This window comes from Hermetia illucens, chromosome 3 (genome assembly GCF_905115235.1).
Source record: "Hermetia illucens chromosome 3, iHerIll2.2.curated.20191125, whole genome shotgun sequence".
Classification (NCBI taxonomy): Eukaryota; Metazoa; Arthropoda; class Insecta; order Diptera; family Stratiomyidae; genus Hermetia; species Hermetia illucens.
The window spans coordinates 174,992,939-175,018,661 of record NC_051851.1 but is presented as its reverse complement, the minus strand read 5'-3'; the positions used below and the strand labels follow the sequence as shown (position 1 = coordinate 175,018,661).

Genomic DNA, 25,723 nt, shown 5'->3' with positions numbered 1-25,723 from the left:
GTGGGAAGGATATTACTCGAATACAATAGAGCCGTTGAGTTTTCGGGATGGGGGCGGTGCTACGCTTTTCCAATTCAAACTTGGTTCGGTCCATCACTGTTAAATGCTGCTCTTCAAATATCTCACACTTGAGGTGCTTGCGCTTGTTCAAAGTTTTCCCTTTTTAAGGCCTTTTTTACACAAAACCGTATTAAAATCGGGTTACTGTCTCTCTGTCAATCTGTCCGTATGTCCGTTTGTCTGTCACAAGCATTTTTCTCAGAAACGGTTATAGCGATTGACACTAAATTTGGTGGAAAGGTAGGAACTGCGAACACTCACGCATCCGGTGCGTCACATTATTCTACGTCGAATTTAAGGAGGGTGTAGATATTTTTTCTACCAAATATAGTTATAAGGGGTATCAAATGAAAGGTCTTGGTTAGGACTTTTCGTAGCTGGCCTTAGTTTTGACATTTGTTGGATAGGTGGGGAGTGCGGGGGGTCAAAATTGATATTTTCGTCCAAGGACTCATTCTCAGAAACTATCCAACCGTAAAATCAGGAAAAAATCAAGAGGCTGCCATTATATGGTGTTTAGACTCCGAAATACCCTCCTCCTCCCCCCCCCCCCCCCTCCTAAGTTCATCCTAGACTCATGAAATTGCACTGTAGGTTGTAGAATGGAGCATGATCTTATTAAGTTTGGTGGAAATCGCACGATTACTAACAAGATTATAATAGGTCAAAGTTGCTCCTTTTCCTTGTTGTTGGTCTCAACAAGTTTGGAACACTGGATGGTTTTCTATGCACAGAAAGCACTTGGTTTATTTTTCTTCTCCCCATCTGCATCCGCGAGAAGCGATACTTTTTTTTCTGGTTGAAATCTTAGAAATTTGGTCCGCTAATTATCCCATTCCAGCCAGGAGTCATCACCACGTTTTTATTCTCGAACAATCAATCAATCTCTTCTCAAAGTCTAACCGAGTCGACAATTGAGGGCATTCTACCGAAGGAACCTCGTTCTGGTACCGTGGATGCTTTACTGAAGGAGCTTCCTTCTGTGATCACTCAAGCCATACACAAGAAGGTTAGGTTTTTATTGAGGGTGCACTACTGAAGGAACTTCCGTCTGTGACCACTCAACTAAAAACCAAGAAGTTGAAATTCATCAATCTCATCTCAAATTCTCTCCGAGTCGACACGTCAATTTTCTGTGTTAGGATAAGCGGGATGAAAGGAACCCCGTTGTTCACACGGAGCCCAGCTTTTCGCAGGTTTTGACCCACGGAACGCATCGTATCCAAGGCTTTGTACAGAGATCTTGCCTGCTTTTGAGTTACCTCGGAAATTAGTGGTTTGGATGAGGGCGCACTGCTGAAGGAGCTTCCTTCTGCGACCATTCAAGCAAAATAAAATAAGTTGAGGTTCTTGGTAAGCGAGACCTGTTGAAAAAACTTCCTTCTGTGACCACTCCAGCCAAATACAAGAAAGTTAGGTTTCTGTTGAGGGCGCGTTACTGAAGGAACTTCCTTCTGTGACCACTCAAGCCGAATACAAGAAAGGTAGGTTTTTATTGAAGGCGTACTATCGAAGGAAGTTTAGTTTTTTTTGAGGGCGCGTTACTGAAGGAACTTCCTTCTGTGACCACTCAAGCCCAATACAAGAATGTGAGGTTTTTTTGAGGGCGCTCTACTGATGGAGCTTCTTTCTGTTACCACTTAAGTAAAAACCAAGAAGTTGAAAATCATCAATTTCATCTCAAATTCTCTCCGAGTCGACACGTCGATTTTCCTTGTTAGGATAAACGGGACGAAAGGTACCTCCTCGTCCGCATAGAATCCAGCTTTGCGCAGGTTTTGAACAACGGAACGCATCGTATCCAAGGCTTTGCTCAGAGTTGTTGCCTCCCTTTGAGTTACCTCGGAAAGGTAGTGGTTTCGATGAGGGCGCACTGCTAAAGGAACTTGTCCGACCACTCAAGCAAAATAAAAGAAGTTGAGTTTTTGGCGAGGACGCTCTGGTGAAAGAGCTTACTTCTGCGACCACTCAAGCTAAAAAGTTAAGTTTTTGTTGAGGACGCTTTGCTGAAGGAGCTTCCTTCTGTGATCACTGAAGCCAAATGCAAGAAGGTTAGGTTTTTATTGAGGGCGCGCTTTCGAAAAAAAAAAACAAGGAAGTTAGGTTTTTATTGAAAGCGCTCTATCGAAGGAAGTTTGGTTTTTGTTGAGGGTCCACTTCTGAAGGAACTTTCTTCTGTGACCACTCAAGCCCAATACAAGAATGTGAGGTTTTTTGAGGGCGCTCTACTGAAGGAGCTTCTTTCTGTTACCACTTAAGTAAAAATCAGGAACATTTGAAGACCCAAAAAATAACAATCGCACGGAACCTCCATCCACAAAGGGCTATCCAGCCAAAACTAAGGATCAGGGCAGTATCTGGTTGGTGGGAATTTAAGGGAGGGAAGTAAGCTATACGCCAGTCTTGTGGCTTTCTCATTGAACCGTTCCTCGCGGCTTCAGCTCCTTCGAGACCTTTCCTTACGGGCGCGCTTGGTAAAATACGAAAATTGAGGAGCTGGTGCGGTAGTGCGAACAAAACTGAAACATGACGGCCCTTCAAGCGAGGTGGGGAAACGTCTCCTCTGGACCTGGTGTTCCTGGTTCGAATCCGGGTTTTGTCATTCCTGTTTTTGTTTGTCTTCGTGGTTGTCCTGCTGTTGTAGGCTTATCCCTTGTACAGCATAAAATTGAATGATATTGAAACGTGGTTATACGGAAGGTGGAGTAGCAAAAGCAAAGGCAATAAAGAGGCTTTGGCTGCTCTATCCTCGAAAAGAGGTGATTGGGAGACGTCTATAAAAAGGTGAAGGTGATCAGGTTTCTCTGGTGGTGAGACAGGTACTTGTTGTTCTAGCGGGAGGGTAGTTTGAGTTTTTCTCGGTTTTGGCTTCGTATAAAAAGGGGGCTGGTATTTTCCACTTCAAATTGTCGTTTTGAATCCGTTTTGATAATCAGTTTTCCTTTTTTTGGTGTTCTTTTAACAGCACCTCCGTTTCCTTTCCATGCTTCCTAACCAGATCACAGTTTAGTTCTATTTATCCTTTGATTTGCTCGTCCTATATTCTATTGTTGAGAAAAGGATAACTCTCGTAAATGATTGCGTTTTGTAAGCGCAACTATATCCTTTATTGCAGTTTTAAAGAGCTTACCAACATCTTACCTATCCTTTTCAAAGGACCTACAAATTTTATATTCCAACATTTACTCTGCAACGCTTCCTAGCATATGAGCATCCACATCGGAGGAGCTAGAACTAATATTGCAAATGTCCACAATTTATATTACTCACTTGGATTCCTTAATAACACCATACGCTGCCTTCAACCTCTCCTCAATGTTGTCCATCGTCAGGTCCGGTGGTACAAAAACCGTTTGATTTCGTAGAAATTTTTCACATGTTGTTCCATTGTACAGTTGACATATTCCCTGCGGTATCTGAATAATTTCCGAATAAAGAGTGGAGAAAAATAAAGAAGAAAGGATACACACAAAACACACACACACAAATGAAAAAAAAAACCTAGAAAATGTGAGAAAACATGAAAGAATGTGAAAAAGGATAAAAGAAAAATGGTCAGGAGGTAAGGAAATGTATGTTATGTACTCATACATTTCATAGGAAGAAAGTAAGCAAGGAATAGCATAGCCATAGACGATGGCATACATTAGTATGGAGAGAAAGGACATTGTACAAACTCTCCACATCTGGTGAATGCCTGATGCAGGGGCGGGTACATGCTTCGGGGTGGGTTGGGGATGAAGGTGTGTTTTAATATTCAATTTTCTCACTAGTCTAGTTGAAAGGAGTACTTTGAGTGCATGCATAGTAGCCCGGGGAGAATAGTTCATTGTCCGTTGGATAGGGTATGGCGAAATATTTTCGTGTATAGTTAGGAATTCCTTTAAGGACTCGTATAATGTCACTGAAATGTTTCTCCATTTGGTGTTTCGGTAAATATGCATGAAATAGGAGTAGTTTCGTAACGAAATGTTTTACATTGCAACATTTGAGGCTGCGGAAACCATTGACTTCTTTAGAAATTTAAATTTACAGGATCTTCCCTGGATCTTAATTTTTTTAAACTTTTGTGGTATTGCCAATTATCTGGAGTTCTTTTCCTTTGAAAAGGATGGTTAAACTTCGAATTTTTCGACTTCCTGAAAAGATCATGTCGGGGTTCTTGCCCCAATCATAATTGAAATCACAAGGATACGCAAGGATCTGATTTTACTACTATTTAAATTGGCATCAACCCGTCATATCCCAACGACACAATACTTCGTCCTAAATACACATCAACTTTATTTCCAATTTATTCTGGAACGAATCAAAAAAAATCTGAAAAACATACCGGGTCGTTGTTATGATTGTAGGAACCACTACTGCTTCCGCTACTACTTCGTACATATCGTTGTTTCCCCATATCCTGAATATTAATCCTAAAAATATAAAACGCAAGAAGAAAAAAATTGCATGAGTGGATGACTGGAAAAACACTTGAAGAGTGAATGTAGGAACTAAATTAATTTTAATAAAATTCCAGGACAATAAAATTCAGATCCTGCCGAGATTTAATGAACAGGAAGCAGGACATAAGGTGGAGGGCACTAAAACTCGAAGAGAATCATGCAAGCCCAGTCCCTATGGTTGTTCTGCTCTATTTGAGGACGAGTGAATTATTCCAGTTTTTTTTTTGTGTCCTGTTTTGAATAATGAAGAATAATATCAGGGCTAAGTGTAGTACTTGAGCTAAGGATAAGAATGAAATATTTTATATTTATGATCCTTTCCCTGAAATATTGCATGTCAGATTGAATAATTAGAAATTTAAATGACAAAAGCGTGGGTAAATATGCTAAAATCCTGGCTAATAGTTTTTTTTATCATTTTTTTTAACTCCCTATCAGGACTTCGCTTGCAATTTAATCCGCCTCACTCTATCCCGCTGACTGTCACGAAGAAAGGACACTAGTAAATACAAGGAAACGTGAAGGTGTCACGAAAATAAACGATCAAAGAACCACAAGTTCTGGTCGGAATTGAATACCTTAAATGCTAATTAAAACGACACCGGTCTACTGGCTGGTTTCAATAGCAATTCAGGGGCTAAAATGTCCTTTCCTGGTCCCTGGAGCGAGTATAAAGCAAACTCAGAGCTACAAAGTTTGCAGTTAGTTAATTCAGTCGGTCAGTTGCATGTTGGCATCAAGTTATGTGGGAGGTACTTTGAAATTACGGGGGAAGTAACTAAGGTGGAAGAATTTAATTTATTACTTGACTAACTCAAAATGGGACCAGAAGGTGAGGCAGAACCTGAGAATGCCAGAAATGGAAACAGAAGCTTGTCCTCGACAGCGGGTGGGACTCGACATACCGAGGGGGGGGGGGGGGGAGCTGTACTAGTACTAGTCCGATAATATTACTTCTGACAACTTGTTGAAATAGTAGGATAATTTTTTTTCATCCTTTTTCTTGTGTTTTCAAGAGGGGGTGGCTGGTGAAATTAGAGGAATTGCTGAAAATGTTGGATTAAATTTAGTGTATATGTTTTATGTGAGTTCCGGGTTGAGTATAAAAGTCATACGGTTCCACCCGGGGAGGGTTGATTATACCTTCTGTCTGTGTGCTTTATGAAAATATTATTTTTTGCAGGTTCGTGTTGCACGAAATTCATAGGATTTTTGAAGGATTATACTAAGTACTTGGCACGAATGGTTATTTTTGATGGGGAGTTTTTGTGATTATCCGTGGGTATTTGGATTAAGATTCGGACTGGATTGTGGTTTATTGAGAGTGTAATATGAAATTGTGGAACAAGAGGATTTCTGCTAATTCTGATTGTGTCATTTGTTATTGTCTTTTATTTTCGTGTGTTGAAATATTTTAAGAGGAAAATGAGATTTAGGTCGTGTATGGTGTTAGTATGTGAATTTGACGACCGATCCCCATGAAACAGGCACAATCACTGTCAGCGGCAGTGATCTGCCCAGAACTGAGCGATTTAAATACCTCGGGTCAACGCTATCAGCCAATGGAGCGTTATGAAATTGCTTCACGCATTAACGCAACCTGGATGAAGTGGCGTTCCACAACTGGTGTCCTTTGTGATCGACGTATCAACGAACGTCTCAAATCTAAAATTTACCGCAATGTCGTCCGTCCAGTCGCTCTCTATGGTTCTGAGTGTTGGCCGACCATAAAAGACAATGAACGGCGTCTCGCGGTAATGGAGACGAAGATGCTACGTTGGATTAGTGGCGTCACATGTTTAGATCACATCCGAAATGAGGATATCCGCGATCGTTATGGGGTTGCACCGATCGTGGAAAAGTTGGGAGAGAGGCGTCTTCGATGGTATGGTCACGCAATTCGTGCAAACGAGAATTCACTTGCAAAGATTGGTCTGAACGTCGAAGTCGATGGTAAACGACCAAAAGGCAGACCTAAGCAACGGTGGCTTGATACGCTGGATGGGGATTTGAAAGCCTCGAGATTGCACCCAGATCAGGCATTCGATAGAGCCAAATGGCGAAGCCGATCACGACGAGCCGACCCCGCTTGTGAACGGGACAAAGGCTGAAGAAAAAGAAGAGGATGGTGTTAGTATGTGGAAACAAGGGTGGTGTCAAGTAATCCACTTTTAAACACTGTGGGAGAAAAATGCTACTGTTATGTGTCTCAGACTTGTGAAAATCTTTGTTACAGGAAAAGAGAATTAGGGTCCGGGGATGCGGCAACAATTCATAACGCAATTCATGCAGTTTGGAGACGACAACTCCGGATGAATGTGCTGGTGCGTTATCGTGGTGAAATAGCGCCAAATGCGACCGTGTCTTCTTCAATTTTTTGTCGAAACCTTCGAATGATGCGCTGTAGTATTGTCCAGAGGTCGTTCCTCCTTTTTCTAAAAATCCATGAGAGTGACGCCATTCGCATCCCAAAAAAATCGTCGCCAAGTCCTTTGTGGTCGATGGGACCATCTTTGCCTTTTTTGGAGCAGATTCATCAGGAGAAATCTATTGTTTTGATTGTTGCTTAGTTTCTGGTGTATAATCAAGAATTCAGGTTTCATCAACGGTGACAACTCGATGCAAAAACCCCTTCGGATCTCGCTTAAATTGCTCCAAACATTGCTTCGAAGTTAACAGCCGCATGCGCAGCCGTCGTTTGATAGATGGCATTACTCGATGATAACACCAGCCACCGTCGTCAAACACGGGTACCTATTGACCGCCCTCGTATATGATTATCATTGTTTCCTAAATGAGACAGTGTGTCAGCCGCATCTACGCGTCAGCATTGCCGGTTTCTACAAATATGTTTGTGCTATGTGCAGGCGCTGTCTAGGGCCATGTTTGGCGGTAGTTAGGGCCTAGCTGGCGGTTGTCCAGAGTTGCCTAGTAATGCTCTTTTTGAACAGGAATGAATTAATTAGTTAGGAAACAGGCTTTCCTAGACAGGCCCAAGATATAAAAAAAGCCAGGTCACAAATTCTAGCCTTTATCCTTTGATCAAGGTATTTGCAAAAATAATATTTTTTTACAATAGGGTACTGGCCCAAAATCAGGCTTTGGCCCCCAGGATTCAAAGATCGCTTAAAATCACTCTGTCCATATGATCGGAGTTCCCCAACATCTTCGTGGTTTTCCCGGCTGTCCCTTCCTTGCAATTTCCCCCCAGTTGGCGTTGGAGAATTCCCGTGTGACCGATACGCTTCACGTGGTTAGCCCATCGCAATTTAAGCAATTTTGGTGGCATGCATGCAGGTGGGCTATCATAAACGTTTGACCGCTCATGATTGTACTGAATTTTTTAGTCTGATCCATCCTCCTAGTGCACACCAATGGAGAACTCCCACCACTTTTCCAGCGCTAGAAGGCAATTTGTATAACGTTAACTCCCCGGGGATTATTACTATGCTTTGACTCAAGCACATATTCTGACTGAATCGACCAATAATCTACATTCAGCCTCTTCTACCACAGACCGATTACTGACAATCCCGATGTTTTTGACGGTCAGACACCAGAGACTCCAACATTACATTGGGACCTGCTTCAGACAGGCAATCCTTTAATCCGTACAAGTGGCCCAGTACTTTGATTCTGTTCATCAATCAGAAACCTGACCACTCACTGGTGGAGTAGGAGACATTCATGTCCTTGTGAACCTGTAGAATTGTCAATTCCCTAATCAGCAAACCAGTTTTACCACTGTTTCAATTGTCTTTTCTATAGTCCAACCAAGAACCTCTTAATGACACGTTTGTACCACTTCAGACAGTCCTTTTATGGTCGTTTGTATATGTCCTAGAGGGCGTAACAAGCCTTCATCTTCCAGACATTAGACAAATCGCCATTCCACCATGACGGCGGTGTATTTTTGCTGCACTTTTCTAAGTAAAAGGTTCTGAAAGCGGCTTTCATTGACTCAAGTCTCAACCTTTGACTGCACTTTGTCTATTTCGCGAATGATGATACTGATAATAGTTCTAGGAAGCTTAGTTTTATTAACCTGAGAGAACTTCCTCCAGTAGATCCCCGTAGCACCTCTAAATAACTTGGGAACCACTAGAACGTCAGTCAGATTAAAAAATATTCAATATAGGCTGAGAAATATCTTGAATTTGACCTGTTTCAGTTCTTTTTCCTGAAGGTTCCACGAATTGCAGTGTACTACTCTCAGCATTACCTGTCTACAGCAGGCTCAAAACCGTCGGACTGCCGATTTTCATTTTCCCCAACATCTCGTTAGCGTTGTCAACTGGTTCTAGGATGTCCTTCGGTTTTGGAGAGCGGAAAACTTTCACTTTAGAATTCCCAATTTCAGGGAGGAATCTCTTCATTAGTTTGAGCCTCGAACTCTTCCAAACGTCCTGAAGATGAGAAAGCATTGCGGAAAAATTGGATCCATGTTATTATTAATCTTTTGTTTATATTAGAATTCCTATTCCGTTTCCAAGAATATTCTTGACCCACATTCCCTTTCATTATTTCTGCGTGTGCCAGGGGAACTTATTATTGGTGATTTTGTCAAGATATACACGGCCCAGCTAGGAAAATTCAACATATTGTATAGGTTTCCGCATTCTCAACGGACCGCTAAAATTTTTTTTCAAGGATCCTTTTGGGCAATCCGTGTTCCACACCTCTTGTGACAATTTGTAACTGGGAAAACATCAACGAGTATGAACTTATGACTATCCCTCCCCATGAGACCGCATACATTTGGCAGCAGTGAGCCTTGTCTCCTGCTGGTTCTCCTGGTGTTTGTTTGTATTCACTAATAGTCAGCGGGCATCAAAAAATTGTGCCCATATCACGGGCAGAACTCTTTGTAGCGTACAGTGGCGCTGAGCACAGCAGAGGTGTTAGATTGGCTTCGCATCCAGTGGCGGGAAGACTGAGCCTCCACTCAGTACAAAGAAGTAAGGTAAAATAATCTCAAGGTCGGTTGGTGTGAAAGGGTCATAGATCTATTTCAGTAGGGCTTCCCCATTTCTGTTGACTGTCGTATCACCCCAGAAGGTGTGCTCGAGTTGAAGTTGCCACCGAAAATAAGATTTTTAAGTCTTGACCCAGTTGACCAGTGTGGAAGCTACATCTAATATAGACGGAGATGACCAAAATCTTCGAAGAGTCTTACAGGCGGCTTGGCATGGGAGATTTTGGTTGTTTTCCGATTTTGGAAGCCTCCCTTCTGGATACCATTTCGCATAGTGGCCAGCTTGGCTGCAGTTCCAACATTGCGGCACCTCACTTGCGGGTCTTATGCATTCCCCCTGGATGGTTTTTTGTGCATTTCACGCGCCTGTTTACAATCGTACAGTTTAGACCGATGTGCCTGAAGTTCTGGCAGTCAAAGCACGGAACTTGTTCAACTGGCTTTACCTTTTTAAATGTGGATGGGCTTCCGTTACTCGCAAAAAAGGAACAGTTCAGCTGCAGTGTAGTTGAAGGTCGTTGTTTTCTAATGGGAAAGAATACATCCAAAGGACCTACTCTTGGTCGCGGCTCGATGATGGGAGTTCCTTCGGATTTCCGGGATTGATTTGATCGAATATTGCATGTGTAATAATCTCTTTAGTCCGACGTTTTCTCTTCACCCCATTAGTTGTTCTCATCAATCTCTGTTCTTTACATCGTTATAAATTAAATGTCTTCCCTCTTTTGCTTGAAACAATTCATTCCCTTTAGTGGTGCCCAACGTGGAGCCCAATAGTTCCTCGATTTAGGCCTAAAATATCTTAATTACAGGTTCTTTGAATCGGTGGAAGATAGCCACTCCGACTCATAACTTATTTGTTTGGATATTTTCAGGATCCGGTGAATTTTGTATAGTGACATGTGAGGGATCCAAGCGCTGAAAGGACTTCCTCCCCACCATGCTGAAAGGACTTCCCCCTACCATGTTCTCGAGCCTGGCTAGCACAGACGCTTGCAAGCATAGTTCTTCCCTCTGATCGCCTACGACAATTCAGTATGGTCGTTTGACCATCTCAGTCCCTTTAGTTCATTGCTGGTTACAGGAATAATCTAAGATGGCAATTCACTCTGACTAGCCGAAGATGGATGGGATACTCGCAGCTCAAGTATCTGCACAAAGGGACCTGTCTAATCCAAGATCAGGCAACTCCTTACAAGGACGGAAAATGTTTGTCTACCAGTCAGTCAGGCAGTCAGAGTTCTTCTCTCCTTTTCAGATCTGATGTATCTAAAATCATCCAATGGTAGTATTGCAGTCAAACTATTCATGCCTTAAGTATCCAACTTCGGGTTTTCAGCATTTTAAAAGGAGTTGAGGCCAAGTTTTATGGTATTGACAAGTGCTTTACGTAAAGAACACTTCCAACTACGCGTAAGGTATTCTAGCAAAATATCTTTGGACTTGGAAGTTTTAACAAGGAAGCCTGCACAGTGAATCGACCGCGGGCTCCTCAAGCGAACCTCTTAAGGCTCCTTGAGCGATCCTCTTAAGGATCTTGAAGAATCACGCTCCCGATCCTATTAAAAATTTATTCATCATACCTTTTACCATTACTCGTATTGTATTATATATTCTGAGTAGAGAAGAAGAATTGAGGTATTGAGAGTTTTGGTGCATCTCCGACAGTATTTAATGAATTTTTAGATAGAAATTGCGTGTGGGGAAGCTTCAGTATAAGCATTCAAAGGTCCATTCTACATATTAGAGTTGACAAGAATACTCAATAAATCCAAATCATAAACAATTTCTTCTACAATTAAGACCAAAGAAAGAGTTAACATTTGGCACAGCGGAAACCAATCAGATAATCTCAAGGTTGTCATGAACCTTTATGAGGGCAAAGAGCATAAACGAAGCCTAGTTTCTGGAATGTTCAGGCCACACAGTGCCATGGCTACTCCGCTGTAGTGGATTCAACTGCATAAAAGCCAGGGGTGAGATTAAAGCAACACCAATTCAGGGACTCAATAGATCTCAGACTCAGAAAATTTACCACCCCATTCCTCTCAGTTTATATCCTGACGCAAATCTTCTCTACGCTATTTTATCTATTCCAAGTGAAAGCCAACATTATCAAAAAGAAAAAGAAATCCTTTATCCACCCGAAAATAAAATATGTAATAAAGCATTCAGCCGTTGACCTATGTAAATTTTTCCTTACATTCAAAAATACATCATCCCCTCTTATCTCGCTATTTCTCGAGTCATTTTGTAAACTTTCCTCTATCAAATCTTCAGAAAATGTCAATTTAAGGAGGAAAAGGAACGAAAAAAGAAAGTCGAAAGGATAAATAAATATTGTGTCCCAAGTTATTTATAGTGATTTTAGTGGATAGGGTGAAAAAAGGTTAATTTAATGGTATCTCTAATTGGTTGATTTGTTTGAAAGCGTTTGGTTTGAGGAAGGTTTGAAAGGTAGTGGAAGAAGGGGATGCACGTGTTTGGGGAGATGATAGGAAAGGAGAGTCGTAGGAAATTGCGTAGTTCTTAGGATTTGTGTTTTATTGTAGTCCTTTTTTGTGCGAAAGAAATTTCTGGCGTTTGTTATAGTTTGCAAAAATAGATATTCATCCCCCTTTTTAACATCAGTCCATCGAGGCGACAATTCCTTGTCTCTTTTAAAGAAAAATTGAAGAACACTTTTTCCACATTCATAACATTAGCGAAAATATACAAGGTCTGATAATAGTTCCAGGACCTTTCAAATTTCACGCCTTCACGTTAATATTGACAGTTGGTTCGGCGCTCAGTCTTTAGCGGGAGCCTTCCTGAATAATCTCTATTTTGTTTTGTTGCTCTAATCTTCTTCAAACCGTTTTTGTGGAGTCTGTTTTTCGTGACCCCCTTTTTGTTTGTCAGGGCCGTGAAGTTGGTGATAAAGTTATGAGTCGTTCATGGTGTCACGAATGGTTTGAACAGTTCAAGGGAGGCACAACATCAACGCAAGATGACCCTCGTTCAGGAAGGCTTTCAATCTCAATTGACGACTTCCATGTGGCCAAAGTGAATGCTCCTATGCGTTTCAATTGTCGTTTGACCATTCGAGAAATGATAGAGAAGTGCAACATTTCCTTTGGGCCATGTCAGCAGATTTTGACCCAAAAATTGGAGACGAAAAAGGTTGCAGCCAAGTTCATTCCATGACTGTTGACAGAAGATCAAAAATATCATCACCTGAAGGTTTGTCAGGACCTCTTGGAAATGGCCAATGCTAATGGAAACTTCTTGAAAATCCTCATTACATGTGGCCAGCTTCTGGTTTATGGCTGCGACGTGGAATGGAAACCAAGGTGCAGTCGTCCCCGTGGAAGTCAAAAAATTCACCAAGACCAAAAAGAAAGTTTGCCAGATGAGATCAATCGTTAAAGCGGTGCTCACTGTTTTCTTCGGTTCGAAAGGTGTCATCCATCATGAATTCCTCTTACAAAGTGAGACAATCAATCGTTACCGATACCTCCAAACCCTGAGAACTTTACGCCAAAAGATTCGTCGGAGGAGGACAGAATTGTGGACAATAGGCCAGTGATTTTTCCGCCAGGACAATGCGCCTTATCACACGGTGAGTTTTTTGCCAAAAAACGCGATGAAAACCCTTCCCCATCCGCCCTATTCTCCTGACCAGGCTCTGGCTGCACCCAAAAGACAAGTATCCAATGAAAGGACAACGGTTTCAGACGATAGAGGGGATCAGGGAAAACATGCTGGAACAGCTGAACAACATCTATGAAACAGAGTTCTCCAGATGCACGGAACTGTGGAAACACCAGTGGGAGAAGTGGATTCGCTTCCAAGAGGAGTATTTTGAAGGGGATAAATTAAAACAATTGCAAACTTTTGTAATAACGAGTTATTGAGGAAGTTCTGGAACTTTTTGAACAGACCCAACAAAGAACAGGCAGGCACCAGCATAAACAACTTGTCAAGTAGCTTAAGTCTTTATTAGCAAAATATGAGACGTCTACGTACCAAACTGTCGTGTTTCAACCTTTCTGCCCTGGCTTTCCAACACCATCTCATCTGTATCACTAAAACGTTCTTGGATGATAGGATTTTAAGCTCTGAGTTGCACCGAGGGGTCTCTGTCTTTTCTTGCGACAGAGATCGCGTAGCTTCAGGTAAGTCAGCTGTGTGGAGGTGCCTTGAACGTAGCTAAGTCCCCCTACGAGCCGAATCCATCCCTTCCTATTATTGTATCACCTTACGTGTTTTCCCTCCCAACGCCAGTCTTTTTTCAAGGTTTTGTGTAAAACAAAATTTTATTAAAATTGGCTTACTGTCTGTCTGTCACACGCATTTTTCTCGGAGACGGTTATAGCGATTGACACCAACTTTGGTGGAAATGTGGGAATTGTGGACGCAGGCGCATATAATAAGTTACATCTTTTTACGTCGAATTTAAGGAGGTCCTCATACTTGCCAAAGGAGGATGTAATTTTTTTTTAACAAATAGTCATGTCAAATGAAAGGTCTCGATTAGTATAATACTTTCCGAAACCATGACTTGCCTGCTACCTCTCCTTCCGATTCTGTAGCGTTTCCTTTGATGGTTGCATTTCTAGTCCTTTTTCCCCTTACTCTGGTGCGCCACAAGGGTCCATTCTAGGACCTCTTTTATTTTTATTCTTTATTAAGGACCTCCCCTCCATCCTCACTTGCTTGTTAAATGCCGATCACCTTAAGCTGTTTTCTCATGTTTCTTACCCAATGGATTGCGCTTCCCTGCAGACAAATCTGGATACATTATTTATGATAATTGGTGCACAGTTAATAAGTTGGCACTTAATATCAGCAAATGCCACTCGATGTATTACTCCCTTGAAACCCCACCCACCCCTTTCTCCTAGTCTCTTGGTGATTGCTCTCTGTCCTACTTGGACTCTATTCTCCAGTTGGGTGAACCCTTCGACAATAAACTCCGTTTTGACAGCTTTATTTCAGGATTTCAGTGGTGAACCATAATGGGTAGAAGCTCAGGGATTTGGGGAAGGAAGGAACGTAACTAGGAAGGAGGTCAGATAGAATGGAATAAAAGGAGAGGAGGGCTTGGCTGCAGGTTCATTGACGCCAGAGCTAGGTTCAAACCCTCAAAATTGCCCTTACGAAAGTTGAGCTTAGAGGGTTTGCGCATAGTATGGGAGTTGAGGCGTGGCAGTTGTACCTCGAACTCAAGAATAGGACGATGGGCATCAGGAACAACATAGGGAAGAGCGAGAGAAGATTGAAAAAGGAGTTTTTCAGGCATGCTGGAGAGGACTAGATCGAGAGTGCGATTTATATGATTTGTAGTGCGGTTGTACTGAAGAGCAGTCAGTCAGGTTTCATACTGCGTTCCTGTATTGATTTCACCTCGGTCCAACCCTCCATAATGCTTTTTAACTCCCTCGTGAGAAGTATCCTTGAGTATTGCTCCGTGATTTGGTCCCGCTTTTGTAATTGTGGTTGTTTTGCTCTAGAGAAGATACAGTGCAAATTAACCCGCTCGCTCTTCTTCAAGATGAACTTCCTCCGTGTTGCCTATCCCGCCCGCCTTTGTGCCTTTCGCTTCCCTTACCTTCAGGGGGTAATATGTAATTGGATTTTTTTTGGTAGAATCATCCAGGCCTAACTGCTTAGCATTTAGCACCCCTAGCAGGTAAAATGAAGCACTGGTCAGCCCATTTGTTATAGTCTAGTCATAATGATCCTAAAAGATGATAACATCTAAATAGTAGCCAAAATAATTCCTAGCGTATCTCCTGCTTTTCTTAGGTGTCATTTTCGTGACTTTTCAATTTTCTTATCTGGCAATTACATCCAACGAAAACGGCCCATTTCTTACCCCCTGTGAGGAATCACCCTCGAAGGCATAAGCATTCCGGACCCTCTCCGTTTATCTTCAAATGACATCACATCAAAATATTGCACAATACAATCTTTACGCTTCGTCCGGCATAGAAATTTCACGTCATAATCAAGGGTCGTGATATCAAATGAAATCTTGGAAGTATCACCAGATACTTGGTAACTCGGCAAACAAGAAACATATTAGAAAATAGAAAATGAATGGCTTTATTATTAAGCTTATTAAAATCACCAGCAGCAACATCAAGAGCAGAACCAGTAGCTGCAGCAGCATCCCTTAACCATCGCAATAAAGAGGTCAGTTACACACGCATCCGTCCGACTCAGATACAAGTACGTATGGGCATGCATGCACTTTCAGAATGCATCTACAATGGGACCGAAACGAATGAGGACATTCTAGATGCTACAATTATCAAGGAAATTATGCATATCGCATTTATTAGTATCATTGTGTAATAAACTCGAATGGGTTGGGGTGCATTCATTTGAAAATAATGTTTACGATCCACTTGAAGGTGGAGCGAGAAACAGGGAATCTTCTATGAAGTATCTGCTGCTGGGGGAGATAGACGAAGATGGGGTGTTTGGGTTTGCTTTCATTTGCTTTCGTTTGCTCTTTATAATCCTTGAATATGTTGCTTGAGAGAGTTTTGTTGTTTTGAAAGGCTTTCCTTTGAGGGATGCAAATATATGTATATGGAGACTTGGGAGTGAAGTCCTTGTGCATATTTCATGATGTGCCGTGAAATACAAAGAACGGCAGCTGCTTGAGTCGTTGCGGTAATATGTCGACTGATGTTGATGCCATTATATGAATTAATATGGAGGAAAATTGCATGAAACTGATATAAAATATATGACAACATTGTGCTTGGATGTGCCTGGATAACATGCATAGGAGCTTTCAAAGGATTTCAGTGTTAATTAGTTTCCATTTTGATTTAATTTAATATTATTACATGACATACAGTCGTCCCACGAAGTCGTTGAAAGAGCTTCCCATCTTTATTGTGACCGTAAATCCATCCGCATTCACTTGACGTTAGGCTGGACCAAATGGGGAGCAACTTACACCCTCTTTTTTTGTCCATAGAATAAACCGAGACCGGTCCGTCTCCCAAATTTCAACATCTGCTCAGGCACCTGTAGGGCTATAGTTCAAAAGCCCAACAGAAATCGGTGGCTATGTCCTAACCAGGAAAGAGAGAAAGGCATCGAGGAGCCTGTCAAGATTCCCAATACAATCTCCCACAATAAACAGCCAAAGGTTTCTGGAATTCTAGCAGTCACGGGTCAATTCAAAGTTTTTCCTGAGGTTGCCCAGTCGCAGGACCTAAGTAAAATTTTTTCTCCCATTGAGAAGCAAAACATAGTTCCTATGGAGCAAACATCCCTAGTGTACAAATACAATGAGAACAGGCTTTCAAATCCCTTAATTTCTATTAGCTTAAGAGGCGTCTTAATCTCAATGGCCATGTAATTATGATCAAGGAAAATGAGCCTACGAGGATGAAAGTTTATTATAAGGCAGCGTCCTGTGCGAACAATCTGGCATCCGATAACTGCTTGAGTACATTAGGGCTAAGAGCATACATATCTTTGAGAGATACTCACAGATTTGGAATTCTTAAAGGTATTCCCACTGATTTCTCCGAAGAAGAAATATTACAGGATATAAACTCTCCGATTAAAGTAACGAAAGTACAAAGGCTGAATTTCAGTTCTAAGGAAAACAATGTCAAGATATCTTCCTTCCATTTCGAACAGTCAAACTAACCTTCGTAGGGTCTGAGATCCCCCGCGTGAGGGTGGAGGTTGACCATCACGTGAACAGCTACCAATAAGTCTGAAATAGAATACTTTGCTAATACTCACGGCTATGACATACTATCCCTACATGAAAGTCCTGGGGGTTTAACGTGAGTGCCTGTCGTGTAGACATAATCCCACGGTCCTGTTCGGACACGGATTGAGTTGGGGACCACAATCAGAGCCCCGCCATGACTGGCACAGCGATACTGGTTTATACTGAGTGCAGGCTCAGCATTCATACCAGTGGATGCAAGGCCTATCTAGCACCTCTGCTGCAACTAAGGGGTATGGCACCCGATTTGTACAGCGCAACTCCACGCTTGAGCTTCGAGGAGTTCTGCGCGCGATGTAGGCATAACCACAACCACCATGAAACTCCCACTAGGGGGCCAACCGCAAAAAACCGGGCCGAGAACACATCTTCCAGGAATTCTCCTGAAGCATATGCTCTCAGAGGGCTGTCCCGGTTCTCATGGTATCAGACAACCTCCGGTGAGGCTTCCTGGTAAGAGTCATTTCATATGAGTCCCTTACAGACTCGGGTCTGATCGCCCTCCTTGACTACGTGGGGACCACACTATGCTATCCCTACAGGGAATTTTCACTTTTAACTCGTCCCATCGTTCTCGTTACCTAAAAGGTTTCAGTCTTATGTAAAAATTCAGAGAGGATGGCTATGTCGGAGTTCCCCTTGCGTTTCGGAAAGGCATAAATGCAAGGCCAATAACCTACGATACCGAGATGGGCATCAATATCGCTAAGACCCTGAACCTTAATCCAAACATCACCATTGCATCCATATTCATGTCCCCAGATACACCCAAAACTACCTTCAAAGTAGAACAAACACAATAATAACGGGCTACCTAAATGCCAGGTCATTTATACTCGGGGACTGCATAGAGAATAGTAAAGGCAGACATCTGTCAGACACAATATGCAAATCAGACCACTCAACAACGGTTCACTAACCTTTGTAGACCAGTTAACAAATGGCAAAACAAGAGGATCTACCCCAGATGTCACCCTTACTAATTCCAATACTATATCTTGGTCCTGGACCGCACTGGCACAACCGATTTCTACGAGCAGCCATAAACCAATTGCCATTCACAGTAACACCATTGTAATTCAACAGAAATACAAAATAGACCTCCTACACTTAAAAGCTGCCTTGCAGTCCATCCCTCCCTCTGAGAATTTGAACGGTTTGACATCAGAAATCCAAACTAAAATTAAAGAGTGACATTCAAAATTCGTAAGGGCTCCACCCACAAACCATGGTGGAACAGTGATCTGAGAACCCTCTTTGTAGAAAAAAGACAAGCTCTGAGAGCTTACCACAGTAATGCCAATCATAGCAACTTCATGTCCTTCTCTGTTGCAAACAAGGAATGGTTACAATCGGTGAAGGTGGCTAAGAAAAAAGCCTAGGACGAGATCTGGGAAGAACTCAGTGTTGAAAAAGACACTAAGGTATTCTGCATACAAAATTTTTAAAATTTTCAAGAGGAAGAAACCAACAACCAGAGTTGGGACTCTGAAAATGACCAGGAATACCTAGATTTTCTAAGCTCATCCCACTTACTGTCACCATCCCTTCAACAAAATTTTACTCCTGAGGAATTCGCTCTGGTCCTTAACAAACGGAAAAAGAACTCCGCACCGGGTTACCACCAAATTACGTACACGTACATCCAGTGGCTAAACCCGTCTGTCAAATCTGATCTGTTAACCTTCATTAATGAAACTTGGCTAAACCTCAACCCTTCATAGGAGTGGTCTGTTATTAAGACGTGCCGGACTGTCGGACTTTAAAAACTTCAGACCCATATCCCTGATAAATGTTTTCGCCAAAATTTTCAACACACTTTTCAAAAATAGAGTGAACCATTTCATTCAAGAGCACAAAATTCTCTCTCCCAATAGCCATGCCTATCAGAGCAGATTATCCACTGTGACATGTCCAAACGACATCCTTCTCTCAATCTCCATAGCCAAAGCAAACAAACTTCAGACACAAGCAGTAGTTCTTGATCTATCCAAAGCATATGAAAGCGTAGATCTAAAAACCCTTGAATCCAAAATGATCTTACATAAAATACCAGCCGAAATCATTATCTGGATCTCAAGGTTCCTGGCTAACAGGAAACTAATTCCGGGTGATGCAAAGGTGGAAATTAGCAATGGTATACCCCAAGGATGTGTCTTGAGCCCCACACTATTCAACATTTACACTGCCTCACTTCATAAACCAGTCAACTCCAACATAGAAATCTACCAATCTGCTGACGATTTTTTCATATTAGCCACTGGTAAAACAATTTCGGAAACTGTAGCCCCCAATAAAGCCCAAGCAGTAGCCCTCATTAACGAATGCAAAAGCCTAAATCTTCATATAAATCCGGACAAATCAAAGGTCATTACCCTTGAAAGAAACAGCATTCTTGGGGTCTTCCTCCTGAAAATAGTATCAAATTGTTCAGAGTGCTAACAAGACCCATTCTAGATTACGCCGCTGCCACATCTATAATAGCACCCAAATACCTAAATAACAAAATCACCTCAATAGCGACCACAATCCTAAAACGATGCGTAAGGCTTACCAAAACTGCTCCTCACCTGTCCACCTTTGCTCTGGCAAATGAACCGCCGCCCCATCTCAGAATAACGATTTTAGCACCCAAGGAGCTATTAAGGCTTGACGCAAATCGACCTCATGTCTTTCGGAATGTCGAAAAGAGTGCAGATGCTAAAAATGGCCTCTCTGCAACTTACAAACGTTTCTCTCTCCTTTTTGACCTCCTGAAGGCTGACAGAAAATCAAGCCCTTCACATACCCTACAAGTAATTATAACTCAGGCGACAGGCAGAAACATTCCAAAAACTGCTTTAGCAAACGAGATCAATGCCTCCATATGCAACTACAAATCCAGAAACTTTGAAATATATGCCACAGATGCCTCTGTCAGAGGAGGCGATGTAAGCATGGCAGTGGTCAATGATCATGCTGAAACGGTGGGGCAACACAAGCTAAACCAAATCACAACGTTATCACCAGAACTCCAAGCGGTCTGGCTAGCCATTAAATATGCATTGGAAAAAAGTCATAAGAAAGTGGTCATAATTACGGACTCCTTACAAGTGTGCCGGATCCTGGTCAAAGAGTCTACCACTCATTCATGGTCAATGAACCCCACAACAACATCAAATGCATGAACGACGAAGAAGTAGTCATAATGTGGTGCCCGGCAGGGAGTGGCATCCAATTAAATGAAAGTGCACATCTGGCAGCTACCGAAGGCCAGAACAGCGCCGCGCTGATGAACTGTCACCTGATTTAAACCTTCTGGTGGCCAACTAAATAGCAGAGGAATGGGACTCAAGCTATCAAAATGACATTTGTTCCAAAGGGAAATTCTTTGCAAAAATTTTCCCCAATGTACCTATAAAACCTCCGAAAGACCTATCCAAACAAAAGGTGTCGCGGATAAAAACTACTAACAGAATCATGTCAGGTCATTCCTATAATAAACCATGGCTCAAAAAGATGAAAATCATAAGAAATGACAGTTTCAGCATATGCAACGTCCAGGAAACCTTAGATCACATCCTCTTCAAATGTACTAAGTATATCCGAATCAGAAATAATTTTAACTGAGATAGATCATCCGTTTGTCACATTACTTCGGGCTAGTCCCGGAAGTCTCCCGCCTTGCGGAGCCTTCAAAGCAGCGAATTCCTTTCACCAACAGGAGGGGAGAGGAGGAAGGGAACTTTCAGTTCAAGGAACCCCCTACCATCCGGCTCCTCCACCGGTCGAATTCTATCTTCTTAGCAACCAGAACCAGAACCTCAACCCTTCACAGGAGTGGTCTGTTATTAAGACCTGCCGGACTGTCGGACTTTAAAAACTTCAGACCCATATCCCTGATAAATGTTTTCGCCAAAATTTTCAACACACTTTTCAAAAATAGAGTAAACTATTTCATTCAAGAGAACAAAATTCTCCCTCCTAACAGCCATGCCTATCAGAGCGGACTATCTACTGTGACATGTCTAAACGACATCCTTCTCTCAATCTCTATAACCAAAGCAAACAAACTTCAGGCACAGGCGGTAGTTCTTGATGTATCCAAAGCATATGAAAGTGTAGATCTATAAATCCTTGAAACTAAAATGATCTCACATAAAATACCAACAGAAATCGGGATCTCAAGCTTCCTGACTAACAGGAAATTAATCCTAGGTGATGTGAAGGTGGAAGTTAGCAATGGTATACCTTAAGGGTGTGTCTTGATATAGTTAAAAAGTAAGTATAGTTAAAAAAGTCCATAAACCTCTTCCCGCCCAACCGGACCAAGGGGTGACCAACCTAAGGATGGGCTGAAGGCAACATTCAAAGGCCTGCATCACAGCGATCATGCGTTTCAACGCAATGTGTGTGCGACCATCCGTACTGCGGTGGTTCTATACTACGAAACATAGGTCCTGAATGGAAGATAGTACGAATCAAGGCTGAAACCCACTAGGCTTGATTGTTACTGGAACTGGACTCTTCGGACTACAGCACAGGTTGCAAGGATAACCGGTTTTTGCATCTCCATGTATAGTTCAGTCCTAAGATCGAGCGTTTTCAGGGCTTTATGTAAATTTTCCGGGGCTAACCCCGTCGCTGAAATTACGACGGGGACTACTTGGAGCTTTTGTAGTCTCCAAGTCTGCTTCATCATCATCGTCCGTTAAAGGGCCATAGTTCCGGATATTTTCTTGCTGTTTTTCAACAGCGTTCCGGTCCAACGGTACGACTACTTTGATTGTGAAGCGCGCTCGTTTTTACTTGAGAAACAGAACTTGACCGGGTCTGTTGTGATTATCACTGGTTGGTCCCAATAGTGTGATCCCACAGTAGTTTGACCCGATAATTTTCCAAGATTCTCTGCAGAGTATATTTGCAGTAAGGATGGTAGGTTGCCACTAAGGTATCCTTTAAAGCAAGGTTTTGATGGAGAATCTTGCAGACGGAATTATAACGATTCAAAGCCAAACAAAACCATAGTGGACTGTCGAGAGTCGCCTTGGAAGATGTCACGCCTAATGGTATCGCTCCTGATGTTTGTGAGGATACCGATAGCATCGTGCTTCAATTTTTCAGCACAGTTCTCAGGAGAAGAACCACATTCCCTGTTGTATAAGGATAACACTTGTAGCAACCACGAATGTGATATAGAGTCAAAGGTTAATTTATAATCGATGTAAGCTGTCGAGATATTTCGTTTTTGGTGGACAGCCTGCTTTACAGCGACCGTATCGATTATAAGCTGTTCTTTACAGCCTCAGGAGCCTTTTGCGCATCCCTTTTGCTCCTCAGCTATCAATTTATGAACCTCAAGATGTTTTGAGATGTTCGCGCATAGAACTGAAGTAAAAACCTTGTAGATGATAGGAAGACAAGTAATTGGTCGACATTTGGAAGGGCAAGAGACACCTTGTTCCTTGGAGATGAGGAAAGTGATCCCCTTGGCCAAAAATTCTGGAACTTATTCAGGATCGGCAATCAACTGATTAAAATGATTTGCCAATATCCTGTGAGTGGTCCTGAACCGCTTCAGCCAGAAGTTGTGAATCTTATCAACTCCTGGCGCTTTCCAATTACCTTCCTTTTCAAGGGCTGCTTCTATGTCGACTTCGGTTATGACAGGCATGGTCATTTCGAGGAGGGCCTCGTATGAATGCATAAGGTGTGGGAGCCACGCTGCTTCTAAATTGCAACGGCTGGGTTCGCTCCAAACACTTCTCCATAAGTCTTCTGCCCGATTCAGATCGAGGTTATTTTCGCCACCTGAGTTAGAAAGATTTGTATAGAATCTCCGTTGATTATGGAAGAACAAGGTGCTGTCTGTCCTTCGCTGAAAGCTTTTTTGATACTTGCGGATGCGATTGGAGCATACCGCAAGTTTCTGCTTCAGCACCGCGAGGATTTCTTCGATTGGCATATCATAGGACAGATGGTAGTTTCCAATGACGTTTGCAACGCATTTGTGCACTCTTGGTGATGAATTTCCTAGAAGTGCTTGCGTAACACGGCCGATCTCCTCTTTTGTTGAGTCGAAATACTCAGAACGGTAAATTCCTATTGTTCGTACCTCTGTTATTTGCTCCAAGTTGTTGATTATTGAGACGAATAACTGTGGCAGCTGCAACGTAAGTCAGGCTATGGACCTCTGTCGCAGTAATTTCGCTAGTCAAACGATCAGCCCGAATTCTGTCAACGGCAGCAATGATTTCAGTAGTTGCTGAAGTAAACTTTAGTTTCGAGATCCTTGGCCTAGCTTCTGGGAGAATCTCAGCATATTCTGTGAATGCGGTCAAAGCCTCATTATAAATTGGGTCGACAGCCCCAGTCACTAAACTTGTCCACATTACTGGGCTCAAGGAGTGCTGTGCAGGTGGAGTATTCGTATTGCTCCTTTGTTCAGTCCGGCAAGTTGGTGACTACAGACTTCGTGGAAAATTTGTTGCCTGGTTGGTAGGGCAACTCGATTATTTTTCACTATCACTTGGTATTGATTGACGACGTTCTGCTCCGGAACATGACTTAGTTCCGGAAAGCGGGTTATGAACGCGTCATGGAGTCGGTGTTTGTACCCTGATGGATTCCGTTCCAAATCCGTGACACAGTAATAGGCGCGGGCGATAAATTCATTGATTTGGTTCGTCCAAACCATACGATGCCTAGGTCTCCCGTTCCTGGTGGTTGACGGCATATCCGCCAAAAAATCCTAGGGCGAAGAGCCGCTTTCGTCTTATTGAGCGACCTTTCGTGTCCCTGGGGTTCCATTTAAAGAATTTAAACAAAAGTCTCCAATTTTATTCCCACGAGTAATGGGGAACCACTCAGTTCTGCATCAGAGCCGCAATGTTGCAATGCCCCATGGTTACCTCCAAAGGTAGGGAAGGCATTTGGAGGGGAGCCGCTGAAATACAGTGTAATGTCACTGCAATTCATCGGATAGGCGCGTCGATTCTTTCACCCCGGATTACGGATTTGTTTGTTTACTCCTCCAGAAAGGGAGAAATAAGTTAGGGGTTAGGGTTAGGACGAACACAAAGGGAAACTTTCTGCTTGTCCGCGGCTAATTATTTACAAGATCATCTTGCGATATTCCTAGTTGATCCGGTGGGTCATGCCATTATCCACAACCCATGACACGCGCCTGCAGCTAAGCAGCTCTGCGTTTGCAACTCAGGTCAGGATTAACCTGCTACACCAGGTATATATATATATATATATTGACGTTACTGACGCAAGATGATACGGCAACAAGTTGTAAGCGGTCTTTCCAGCCGTACGTGCCAGTGGCGATACGGCGATCCGGGTAAGGTTGTGTAAAATTGAGGTGAACGGTTCCTGTGGGATCCGGAATCAAACACGCCACTTCGCTGCATTCCTAAGACGAGTGAACCGCGGTTTAGGGAGGTAACGCGCCTTAAAATAGGGGAAACCATTGATATAGTACGACTAAAAGGACGGACAGACAGACAGACGGACGGTGGATAGTTTAAGCTAACTCCGGAGACGCGCAGATTGGACTACTCCTGGAGGTCTACGGAACCTATGGATGGTAGACAGGCAGTTTAAAGAAGAGAAAAGACGGCTGGAGGCATAGGACTTCCTATGGAGCGCCGGAAGTAGCGGGAAGCAAAATGCTGGCATTTGCCATGGCTGTGGTCCGTGAGCGCGAGTCCGTCCCTGAATTTGGGGCAAATACCAAAACAAGCAAATGGATGCGAACAGCATGATACCATCACAAACAACACAAGGCTTGAAAAGCCCAACGCCGGCGGTTTTTGGGAACGAACGAACCGGTTCCCGACCGACGATGACCGGCGACCGTACTGCTTCGGTTGCAGGTGTCCAGGAGGCGATACCTAACTCCATACCGATCGCCACCTAGTCGAACAAGGTCGCTAGAGGAACGAGGACAATGACGGAAAAATTTAAGAAAGCCAAGCCCAGCGATGTGATTCTGATATCAGATGATGGGTGTGACGAATGTCAGCAAGCGAACGAAAACCCGGGAGTGGCATTTGCCGCACTGGGTGAGAAGATAATGGAGCTCCGTGAGTTCATTAAGGATAGGAAGAACATCCACCAAAATATTAGGGCTATGATCAGAGATATCAGAATGGCGTTAAGCAGAGCCCAGGAGGAGAAAGGAGCCTGTAAATTAGGGAAGAAAGTCACCCAGGCGACATAGGTGACACCTCCTCTGCAAAGGTTACTCAGCGAGAACGCTGGAAAAAGAAGCCGCGATGGGATGGGTGAAATACCTGGACCCCAACAGATCCCCAAAAGGATAAAACGCCCTTCTCCAAAGAAAGCGGAGTAAGCATTGGAAACAGTCAAAGATGCCAAAGGAAAGACGATACCTGTGATGCCTGCAAATGAGGTAGAGCATAAAGTGCGAGGCATGGAGCAAGGTTGGAAAGGGCAAAAACTGGTGTTGTTGCCTAAACCCGGCAAGCCACCGGGGGA

At 42.8% G+C, this 25,723-nt stretch overlaps 2 protein-coding genes across 7 annotated transcripts in view; one reads left to right on the top strand and one right to left on the bottom strand.

Moving 5' to 3' along the window:
* The window catches only part of LOC119650678 (calcineurin-binding protein cabin-1-like), a 261,076-nt gene that overhangs the window by 61,500 nt on the left and 173,853 nt on the right, over window positions 1-25,723 (top strand). The gene's annotated exons all lie outside the window — the stretch shown is intronic.
* The window catches only part of LOC119650679 (tyrosine-protein kinase transmembrane receptor Ror), a 175,218-nt gene that overhangs the window by 15,472 nt on the left and 134,023 nt on the right, over window positions 1-25,723 (bottom strand). For all 6 annotated transcript variants that reach the window (XM_038053634.1, XM_038053637.1, XM_038053633.1 and 3 more), the window contains 2 exons: window positions 4,394-4,481; window positions 3,331-3,476 (listed from right to left, as the gene is read on the bottom strand). In XM_038053634.1, coding sequence (XP_037909562.1) covers window positions 3,331-3,476; window positions 4,394-4,481 — 234 coding nt within the window. The remainder of the gene's footprint in view (window positions 1-3,330; window positions 3,477-4,393; window positions 4,482-25,723) is intronic.